This window comes from Musca vetustissima, unplaced genomic scaffold (genome assembly GCF_032173495.1).
Source record: "Musca vetustissima isolate MV318-11 ecotype Yass unplaced genomic scaffold, APGP_CSIRO_Mvet_v1 utg120653, whole genome shotgun sequence".
NCBI lineage: Eukaryota > Metazoa > Arthropoda > Insecta > Diptera > Muscidae > Musca > Musca vetustissima.
Genome location: NW_026885306.1, coordinates 43,733 through 56,062, shown reverse-complemented (window position 1 = coordinate 56,062; position 12,330 = coordinate 43,733). Strand labels below are relative to the sequence as shown.

The window sequence follows — 12,330 nt, the reverse complement described above, 5'->3', positions numbered from 1 at the left end:
TGGCCAAATATAAAAACAACAATAAAAAAACAAAAAACTTTAATAAAAAAATAAATAAAAATCATTATTAAACTAAGATGCCTTAAAACAATACTTCCTTGTTATAAAACCAAAAAATCAACAACAACAAAAACAATTACAAATCTATATTTTATTATACAAAAACAAAACTCAATCAAACATTAAAATTGTTAACATTAAATCAACAACCACAGCAATAGAGAAAAATACCGACAGCAGGACGAGTTTTCAGTCGGTGCTCAAGAAAAGAAATTTCGTTATTCTTGTTATTGGCAGAATTCGCAAGCATTCCCCCCACCAACCCCAACCCATTTTTGCGAAATATGCCAAACTGCGAACATTGTCAACCAAAAACAATTAACAATAAATTATTATTAACAACAACGCCAGTTCCATTAGACAACCCTGCAATGAAATCCCTGAAAAATATACCAAAGTCCAGTCCAGCAAATGGTTTGATGGTAGTCGATGAAGCTTGCACCTCATTGGCCATCAACACCACCGATATGATAAAATCAATGCGTACCGCAACGACAACAACAGCGCCCAGTAACACAATACCTGCAACCACAATAGTAACAACAACAACAACAACAGCAACACCAACAGGTGTACTACCAACATTACCGTTAACCACGGTAATACCCAGCCCTGCATTGTGTCAACATTTGTTACAGCCCTCGCTGCAAAATCCCCAACGGTGTTCGAGTGTTGGCAGTACAACAAGCAGTATTTGTGAAACTGTGTCATCCGATTCGGGTTTGGCAATGTCTCCGACAGAACCCCAACACCATCATAATCAGGTGCATCATTATCAGTTATTGCAACAACAACACCAACAACAAACGCCAACTCCACATCTTTTAACCACCGCCACCACCTCCCCTTTGTATCAGCAGCAATTGCTGCAACATCATCATCACATGGCCTCACTGTCTTCGCCCACAATGGCATCGCCGAAAACTAGTCGAAGCCTTCTACCCTCCAATGCAACTGCCGTTAGCGGTGGTTTGACAACATCACGTGTCACCATACCAGCCCAACCACAACCTCAACCACCACAGTCAACACTTGGCCTAATGCCTAGCAGTAATATTCCCCCAGCGCCGTCATCATCATCCACATCCTCCTCATCGTCAGCAGCATCAGTTGCCGCAGCGACAGCCTCACTTTTGGCATTGGCGCCACCAGCCATACAGCCGCTGGCATTGCCAACAGCACCAAGCGCATTATCAGCAACGGCAGCACCGCCGGCATCCCAACAACAGCAGCAGCCAACCCCGGCATTACCACCACCACCTGCTGCTGCCGCCACAACATTACCACCCCTGGTGGGTGGTCTAGGTGCCGCAGCTATGGCGGCTAATTTGGCTGAATCCTTTTCGTTGTTACACCAGCAGGCGCATCATTTTCGTGATATTCTCTATGCCGCACAAATATTGGGTCGAGGTAAATTTTAATGTGAATGCCTTTTTTCATTTCATAAGAATAATTATAAAATTTCGGGTTTTTATGTGATAGATAGTAATACAAATTTAATAAGATTCCGAACCCGAATTGATTCCCTATCGGTAGGGCCACTAAGGTTTTATATTGAAAACTATAGCACTATAGTCTCGTTCCCACAGAAGAGGACCCACAGAAGATCCTAATATCAATAGAAGTCAAATTAGTAGAATACCTCATCTAATAGAACTTCTATCATCAGTATACCTATAAATTTCCGGATTCCTTCCAGTTCATTTAGCCTGTTCTCAGAACCACACCACTCCGTTTACATAGCCAAAATCTCCAGAAAATCTATCTGCCATAATATAAACGATTCTTCAATCCTTCTAGCAACAGAATTCCTGGATACAGTATCCCTTATATGGTAGGACGCATCCCACCATCGGAAGATCCATAAAAGTTTTCTTATCAGACCACTTAAATGGGAGTTCTATGAATAAAAGTCCTACCGTTTTGTAGTCAAAAAAAAATCTCCCTCAAATAACCCCCCTTCAGATATCCCATAATTTATACAAGCCCTGTACCAGGACATATTTTATTATATAGACTTTTCTGTACTGCTCTCCATTAACATCACTACTTCCATAGAAGATTGTTGCCAGAGGACACCCCACCTTTCATCTCTTCAATGGAGCAGAGCGTCTACAAGAGACTCCCTGCCCTACAATTAGCTTCCTGCTCTTCAGTTCATGTAAAGAAGACTGCTTGCCTTCACTTCTGTAGTGGACTTTCTGCCCTCAGACGGCCTGTAGAAGACTTCCTGCCCTTAAGGTTGTCTATAGAAAACTCCCTGCTCTTCAGCTCACCTATAGGCCACATCTTGGCCATCAGCTCGTCTATAAAGACTCCCTGCTCTTCAGCTCGTCTATAGAAGACACCCTGCTCTTCACCTCGTTTATAGAATACTCACTGCCTTTCGGCTGTTCTGTATAGACTTCCTGCTTTTCCGCTGTCCTTCAGATTTTCTACAGAAGACTCCCTGCCCTTCAGCTCTTCTACAAAAGACTCCCTGCCCTTCAACTCGTCTATAGAAGACTCCCTGCCCTTCAACTCGTCTATAGAAGACTCCCTGCCCTTTAGCTCGTCTATAGAAGTCTCCCTGCCCCTCAGCTCTTCTGTAGAAGACTCCCTGTCCATCAGCTCGCCAATAGAAGGTTCTTTGTCATTCAGCTCATCTATGAAGGACTCCCTGTCCTTCAGCTCGTCTATAGAAGAATGCCTGCCCTTCAGTTCGTCCATAACAGATTTCCATCCCTCAGTCTTCTATAGGGACTATCTACTTCAGATCTATAAAATACTCTCTAGTTCAGATCGTATATAGAAGACTTCAACTCGTCTAAAGACAACTTTCTTACACTTCGGATCGCATATAAAAGACTCCCTGCCCTTAAGCTCGTCTACAGAAGACTCCCCGCACTTTAGCTCATATATATAAGAGAAGATTCACTATCCTACAGTTCATATATAGATACTCCCTGTCATTCAGGTATTCGGCTATAGCATACCGTTTGCCCATCAGGTCAAATATAGACGATTCCCTGCACTTAGCTCGTCAATAGAAGAATCACTTGCCTTGAACTGTCCTTCAACTCGTCTATAGATTACCATTTCCCCTTCAGGTCGTCTTCTAGAAGATTCCCTGCCCTTCAGCTCGACTCACTGGTCTTAAACTAGTCTACGGAAGATTCACAGTCCTTCAGAAGACTCCCTGAACTTCAGCTTGTCTAAAGAATACCATTTTCCCTTCAGCTCCCTTATAAAGATTCCGTACCCTCTAACCCATCTATAGAAGACTCCCCAAATACAGTAAACTAAAATCTCGCCATCTTATTTTCCAAGAAAATTGAATAAAATTCCCTTGTGACATTTTAATTGAAACTAAAAACTGTAAGAAACAGAAAATAAAAATAAACATCAACATAAATGTCACATTAAAAAGAAATAAAAGTATTGACATAATGCTTCCAACATTCAGCAGCATTCCACACAGTTGCTGGTATTCAATTAGGTTTCAACAAATACCACCTATCTCCTCCAACACCATCTCGTCCTCCTCCCCTTCACTCAGAAGAGAACCGAACAAGTATCGTCGTATGCTGTTTACTTTTTACCTGTCACCCACTTGACAGGAGATTTGAAAATATAAATAAATAAAAGACAAATATCTACTCGTATATGTTAACTATGTGGAGGGCACACTTCCATAGAACAACAAACTGACATGGACAACAATTCATCTACAACAATAACAACAACAGCAATCTGAACATTAACAGCCTGACAACATTCTCAGCGAATTTATGGTCAAATGATAAATTGTTGAAATATTTTGTGAGGCGTCAAGAGACAACAACAACAATAGAAACGTAAAGTAATGCTGCGAAATGCCAAAGCAGAACAAAAAATATGAAATATTTAAAAAAAAATTGCCAAAACGGACAAAACGCAACCCTACTCATGTCACATGTCAATATTATAATAAATTTGTCACAGCGTTTTTTTTTTCTGGCGGGCGCCCTGTCGTCTCACTCTCATTTTTCGTTTATAATGACATTATTTGTTGCCCGCTGTCACTGGCCATGGTTAGAGTTTTTCCTATAGAGACAGTGACATGAATAGTGGTGCTGTTGTTGCTATTTTGTGGTGCTTCAAGTGGTCTAGGCGATATGGTACATTTTGTAGAGGTTAGATTGAAAGAGACCAGGGATGGGAAGTGTAATTAAGATTTTCAGAAAATGGTTTCGATGGTTTTAACTTATCTATAAAGACTAATAATGCCCTTCAGATCGACTGGATTTCCGTTTGTCTACAGACGACAGCCTGTATTCAGCTCTATTAAGATTCTGTCCCTCCAAATCATCAGTCCTTATTGGGTCGAGCTGGCTTGAGGACACAATGTACTCGGCTTTCAGCTTGTCTATAAAGAATTTGTCCTTCCGTGTACCTAAAAATACCGCATGTGCTTCAGCTCCTCTATAGCAGATCTCAATAAGGAAGTCTATAAGTCAGGTCACCTATACTGACCTCGTGTCCTTCCTTCATGAATAGTGGTTTTATTGTAGTTATTTTGTGGTGCTTCAACTGGTCTAGGCGATATAGTCCATTTTGTAGAGGTTAGATTGAATGAGACCATTGATGGGAAATGTAGACACCCTCTATTCAGTTCTATTAAGATTCTATCCCTCCGCTTCATCAGTCCTCATTGGGTCGATCTGGAGGCCTTCAGCTTGTCTATAAAGTCTTCGTTTTTCCGGGTACCTAAAAATTACCCCATGTGCTTTAGTTCATCTATAACATATCTCCATAAGGAAGGAAGCTGGTCAGTAGAGACTACCAGAGTCAGCTCACGTATAGAAAACACCAAGTTTTAGCTATAAAGACTCTCTGCCTCTCAGCTCTCCTCGGAAAGACGCCTTGCTGTTTAGATCGGCTATAGAAGACTCTCTGCCCTTTAGCTCTTCTATAGAAGACTCACTGCCCTTAAGCTCGCCTGTCCGTCAGTTTGTCTAAAGAAGGACTCGTCTATAAAGATATCCTTCAACTCATGTTTAAAGTTCCTACCCGCTCGCCTAACAGACACACTGCTTCAGATAATTTCTACAGACGATTAGAAACTTATAAAGGACCTGAACTAAGTCTAAGCTATTAGACGAACTTTAATAGTTGGGATAAATGGTGTATTTTATAGACTCGGTGGAGAGATATAGAATAGAGGAGCTATAGTCTTTTATAGACAATCCGAGGGCAGTCTGAAGAGCAGAAAGAAGTAAACGGAAGCACTGGATGTATAGACGAACTGAGGGGGGTTCGTCTATACACAAACTGTGGCGGGTGTCTTTTAAAGACGAGTTGAATGGCGTTGAGTCTTCTATATACCAATCTGAAAAGCAAGGAATCGTCTATAGCCAACATGAAAGGCATAAATCTCACTCCATTAAAAACACCCTGAATCTCAAGTAAAAATATTCCCTATACCTCATGTAGACATCCTCCGCAACATCTAGAAGGACTCCCTGTTAGATTCCCACCCATCCATTTGTATTTATTTTCATATTTTTTACAGGAAACCCCCCACCCCTATAATCCCACTTCAGAATGACAAACATTCTATGTGTAATTTTTAAATTATCATCAAGTGTTTAAATTCACACTTCAGGATTGGAAATATATTTTTTATTTATACTCACTTCACTGGGTGTTCTTTATTCAGAATCTAGAAACCACAAAACCGCAATTTTTTTACACAATGTTGTTATTGTTGTTGTGGCTTAATACAAAATTGGACTTTGATAGGGACTTAAGGCGCACAAAATAAACATTGTAGCAATATCATTTTTTTGTTCTAAATTTATAATCGATTAAAAATATAAAATATTTGTCATAATATTTCTTAATATAAAATTTATTTATCAGAACTAAAAACCAGCGTTTTATAAAAGCACAGGATCTGAAAAAAAAAACTGTGTTCGTCAAAAACCTTGAAACCCCATTTTCCCCATTGATATCGATCAAATAAATATTTCACATAAAATTTCTCTCAGTGTATTTAGCCCCAAAATTCACCATATGCTTGACAGCCCCAAATTGTTCGCACATTTGTGTGTATATTTTTTGTTGTTGTTGCTGCTTTTTTTCTGTGCATCGGACAAGGTGATTGGAGATACTTTATTATGTTGTTCAAACGAGAGAACTACATTCACATTGTTTGTCGTGATCATAAATAATTTGTCACGCTATGACCAAACGAACAGCAACGATACGCACAAGACAAGACAATACGCCCAAGCACCCAGCATACCATCATAGCTATTCGGGATATTGTGGCGGCGCTCAAAGTGAACAGAAGAAAGAAAAAAAAAACATAAACACTTTCTGCAAAAAAGGAACGATCATAAAAAAGGGAGAAAAAAGAGAAATCGTGCGTAAGATTTCATGTGACAGGGATAAAGAGGCTGAATTAGTAGACTAAATGGTAGGGGTATTTTTAGATGAGAGGAGGGAGCATTATCTATAAACGAACTGAAAGAAGTTTTTATAGAAGAGCTAAGAGGAGTCTCCACAGATGAGGTGAAGGCAGTCTCTATAGACGATCTAAAAAAAGTCTTTTGTAGATGAGCTGAAGTCAGACTTTTATGAACGAGCTGAAGCCAGTCATCTATAGACGAACGGCTGCATGGAACATAGGAGAATCTCTATGTACGAGCTGAAGAAGAGAGTCTTCTATATACGTTTTAAAAGGCAGGGAGTCTTCTGTAGACATGCTGTAGGGTAAGGTGCCTTTTGTAGACGTGACAGGGTAGGGACAGGGAGACTTCTGTAGACGAACTGACTGGCAAAGAGTCTTCTATAGACGAAGTGAATGTAGGGAGTCTTCCGTAGGCAATATGAATGGCAGAGAGTTTCTATAGGAGAGCTGAAGGGTTGATAGGCATCTAAAGGCGAACTGAAGACGAGCAGACGGGTAGTGAGCAGGGATGGTCCGTGTGACGTCAAAAAGGTGTGAACGTCGAAAACGTCATATACCTGTATGAAATGTAGTAAATGTTGTAAACGTCATTTATTTGAATATTATTACCAAATACATTTATTTTTATGAATATATATTATTTTTACACATTCCTTATTAGAACTGATAAAAAATTCTAAACTTTTTGGAGAAAAACAATTTGAAAATTTATTTGGATTTGAGTAAACCGTACGTTATTTCCAAATTGATTAATGGAAATAGCCATTTGTCAAAAACCTAATGATTTTGTGTAGGTTTCCGACGTTTCTGACGTATGTATTATACGTCGGAAATGTATGTCATTTACGTCACAGTTTCTGACGGACCATCTCTGGTAGTGAGTCTTTTATAGACGAACTGAAGGCAGAGAATATTCCAAAAAACGAGCTTAAGGGGCTGATAGACTTTTATAGACGAGCTGAAGGTCTAGTAGACTTTAATACGCGAACTGAAGGGCACGAAGTATTCTAAAAACCAGCTGAAAGGCAGGGAGTCTTCTATAGGCGAGTTGAAGGGCAGTTCATCTATAGATGACTGAAGGGAGCCGAGCTGAAGGGCAGGAAATTTTCTATAGAAGAACTGAAGAGATTTTTCATAGACGATGGAGTCTCCATGCACGATGTGAAGCAGGGATTCTTCCATAGACAAGATAAAGCGCAGGGAATCTTCTATAGAAGATCTAAAGGGCAGGCAGTCTTCTATAGACGAGCTGAATACATAATTTTTATAAATAACGAAAATTATACATTTTCTTTTTTGTTTTATGATACAAATTCTTTTTTTTATAGTAAGGTCGCACGAGGCCGACTAAATGATACCCTTCACCACATCGACAAAAATGAGGAGTTTGGGGCACAATTTACTTAAAATCGGATAATACTAATAATTTAAACTATATCTAAACCGATTATACTAATTTCAGCACGTTTTGTGCATATCGGCAATATTTTGTGTCCTTGGAGCATCATTTACTTAAAATCGGAGGAAAATATATATAGGAGCTGTATCTAAATCTGACCGATTTCCATGAAACTTCACACACACACCATTTACATAAAATCGGACGAAAATAGACATGGGAGCTATATTTAAATCTGAACCAATAAGATATATAGGGACTTTGGTACACCATTTATATAAAATCGGACGAAAATAGACATGTGAGCTATATCTAAATTTGAACCAATTTTTACGAAACTTAACACACATCATTCTAGGCTTAATTCAGTTGGCTATGCTAAATTTCGTGCAAATCGAAAAATATTTAGGGGCTTTGGTACACCATTTACATAAAATCGGACTAAAATATACATGGGAGCTATATCTAAATCTGAAGCGATTTTCACGAAACTTAACACACATCATTCTAGACTTAATTCAGTACGCTGTGCCAAATTTCGTGCAAATCGAAGGATATACAGGGGCTTTGGTACACCATTTACATTAAATCGGACGAAAGCATATATTGGGGCTATATCTAAATCCGAACCGATTTTCACGAAACTTAACACACATCATTGTAAACTTAATTCAGTACGCTATGCAAAATTTCGTGCAAATCGAAAGATATATAGGGGGTTTGGTACACCATTTACATTAAATCGGACGAAAACATATATGGGAACTATATCTAAATCTGAACGGATTTTCACGCAACTTAACACACATCATTCTGTGCTTAATTCAGTACGCTATGCCAAATTTCGTGCAAATCGATGGATATACAGGGGCTTTGGTACACCATTTACATAAAATCCAACGAATATATATATATATATATATATATGGGAGCTATATCTATATCTGAACCGATTTTTCCCAATTTCAATATAGATCGTTTGGCCTAAGCCAAATAAATAAGCTGTGCCAAATGTCATCCAATTCGGATCATAAATGCGACCTGTCCTTTTTTGTTTATGGACAGACGGACGGACATGCATAATCGACTCAGAAAGTGATTTTATGTATGTTCCCAACCCATCCATGTGTCTATCTCGTTTCCATTTGCCTGTCACAAACATATGCACAAAAACATAATACCCTGTGCCACAGTGTGGTGAAGAATATAAAAAGAAATCCCTCCCACGATATTCGACTATAGTATATACATTTTGAAGTAGATTGATACTAATTTTGATTTTTATCTTTTTTTCTTTTCCTTACAGGTAAGAACACTAACTTTTATTATGACGCTACTCTGGCAAGTAAGTTAACTTCTATTAAAAAATTTTTAATATTAAATTTGACCTCAAGGCATGGACCCCTTATGGCCCTGAAAGTCAAGACTAAATTGACGAAAAACGAAAAATATAAAATCGAAGATGACTTGATCATCTAAAAATAATATTTTTAAAGTAAATTATTATGGTGTATTTTCCGGCTGCCTCAGACTCTCACAGACTTGTCTATAAAAATTCCCCTTAGGTCGTCTCTAAAGACTTACTCCGCCTTGTCTAAAAATACTGGCTCCAACTTATCTATAAATTAACCATTTAGGTATTTCCGGTCCCTCTATAAATAATCCCTCCGGTTCGTCTATAAAGACTCCGTCGTGCTAATTTATGAAGGCTATACACCCTCGTTTATAAAGACTCTTTCGGGCTTGCCTATGAAGACTATCCGCGACTCATCTTCTCCTCTCTCTTCGTCTTGTCTATGAAGACTCCCTATAAAATATATGGACGAAACGAATAAGTTTGATTTAAGTGAAGACCTTTTTGGGATATGTCAGACCTATTTATATATATGTATATATATATATATATATGTATTTTTTTATTATAAATTACCTCATCCACCAAAATGTGGAAACACATTTCCCATTATTGTTGGAGGTCTCAATCATTTCATCAACAATACTTTGTTATGTGTTTGACGCAAACGATCTGTCAATTTTATTGACACTTGGTATATGTTCAATTGGCAAAAAACCCACCGAACCCATCCATGTCGCATGAGAGACATCCTTTAGGTGTCGGACATTGTTGTCAAATCATCAGAAAAAAAACAAACCAAGGAGCAACCTTCAAATGCATTTGCACAGACACACACACTCATCCATACACATCCATAAAAAAAAAACAAATCAGTTCCAACATTTGTTGGACAAAACTGTTAAAAATCCCTTCCCATTTTTTGTTATGCTGCGTGTATGTTGTGCCTTTCTTCCGACCACAACATGGATTTCACTGGACTACAACCAGCCATCCCGTTGGTTGTCATTAATCATGTTGTCATCTTGTGTCATTGTGACAAACTGCCAACAATTGGCAATTTCTCTCTCTCTCTCTCTCTCTCTCTCTCTCTGCCTCTCTGTTCCAGTTGAGCCTAAAACATCTACAACATTGTGGACGTTTTTTTTTTGTTACCTACTCTAACTCTCAATCAATCGGTACACAGGATATAGGGAATCTATTGCATGTTTGTCCATTCGGTATGAAGTTGTCGATATTGTTATGCCATGGTTGGGAGGAAGAAAAAATGATAAACGATAAAATATATCTGTCATCGATGCGTTTGCGTATCTCATCTTGTTTGGCAAAAATGTCTTCGTTAAGTCTTTTCAATGATGTGGGTGGGTGTTGAGATCAGGTTTTAGGAGTCTGTATTTTTTTCATGTAGAAATATTTGATGTTTTATGCAAATGCGAATACATTTGAATGGAAGCATTTGTTGCCCAAGTTGTTACGCCATTGACAAGGAAAAGGGTGGACATACGAGGGCTGTTCAATTTAATAGCTTGGCAGAGTCTTTATATACGAACTTTAGAAAGTCTTTATAGAATGGAGAAGGAAAGACTTTTTACAGACGAATTAAAGAAGCTCTGAGGGAGAAAAATATTCTATATAAATGGGTGAAAGTTAAGGTGCCTTTACTGACATGCTTATTAACGGGATTAGGTGGTTTCCTTAAGATGATCCAAAATGACAGGGTCTTTACATTCATATAAAGTTTTCTGTAGGTAAAAGATGACAATCAAGAGATCATCTACAGATATAACACCATCAGACCACTACGAGGTCGATCATCTATAAAATCTCAAAAAGTTTTTTTTTATTATCAGTAGAATACCATCAAGCTGTTCTATCTCTCAGAAGAAATCTCTCTCTCTCTCTCTCTCAAATATGCGCAGAATATCTTCAACAGGTTATTGACAAAATGTCCTTAAGAAGTCGTCTTTATGATCTGATTTGTACCGCATAGAGAAGAACCTCAAAAGCACTTCAAAGTTCCTAAAGAGGGTAGGTTTCCATAGATACGAGTTACTAAAGACCTATTCGAGAAATAAAATCTCCTAAGCTTGGGTCGTTCTTAAAATGGAATACACGCAATAAGTCTTCTGTAGATTGTTTACCATATTAGATCAACCTTTATATGTTTATAAAGTCTTCTGTTGATAGAAAATCATACTCAAGAAAACTACCACAGATTTAAAGCCCTCAAGGTGTGTAGTTTGGTATATCATAAAAAGGTATTCCATATGTGGAATGACCTCAAAATAATTTCAATGAACAGAACCCACCACGGTGTTCTATAGGTGGTAGAACACCCATTACAGGTTTTGGTTCACAAGTATAGAAATACCGATGGCGATCTACTGTGTACAGAATACCGTCAGGAGGTCTTGACTGAAAATCCTTAAGACACCTTCAGAATATTTTGTGACTTGACAACACTTCCAGAAGAGATGTTATAGATAAAAGCAAAAGAAGAACTTTTCGATAAACGAGAAAGACATATGGTTCCTTTTGAGAATATGTCCGCCTGTCCATCTGTCTGTCCATGTTAAATTGTGTAATAAAGTCGCTCTATATCTTTCGATTTGGACGAAATTTGGCATAGCGAACTGGATTTAGTTTAGAATGATGTGTGTTAATTTTCGTGAAAATCGGTTCAGGTTTAGATATAGCTCCCATATATATTTTCGTCCGACTTATTGTAAATGGTTCATAAAAATCACTATACGGCGTGAATTTTTAAAGAATATTTTTTTTCGGGAACCACGTAAGGCGTGAACTTTTTAAGGAACATTTTTTCAAGGACCACGTACGGCGTGAATTTTTAAATAAAATTTGTTCGCCTCCTAAGGCGAGATTCTTTAATTTTTTTAACAATTTTAATTAATATTGTTTCATAGACCATCCATAGACGAGGATTTTTTTAAGAATATTTTTTCAAAGGTCCTTCAAAGGGTCTTCTGAAATATATATTATATGGATTTTGACCAATTCAGAAACTTTATTTCGCCACCGTCAGAATTGTATCTATGGTGTGTAGCATCTAAATAACTATAT

General features: G+C 38.0%; 1 protein-coding gene across 1 annotated transcript; it reads left to right on the top strand.

Moving 5' to 3' along the window:
- Window positions 1–431: 431 nt before the first annotated feature.
- LOC133332488 (mucin-2-like) lies at window positions 432–9,240 on the top strand (the record flags this gene model as incomplete). Its single annotated transcript, XM_061540889.1, has 2 exons — window positions 432–1,470; window positions 9,202–9,240. Coding segments are annotated over exons 1-2 (1,078 nt in total), but the record flags the coding sequence as incomplete, so codon positions are not given.
- Between the last annotated feature and the right edge of the window lie 3,090 nt (window positions 9,241–12,330).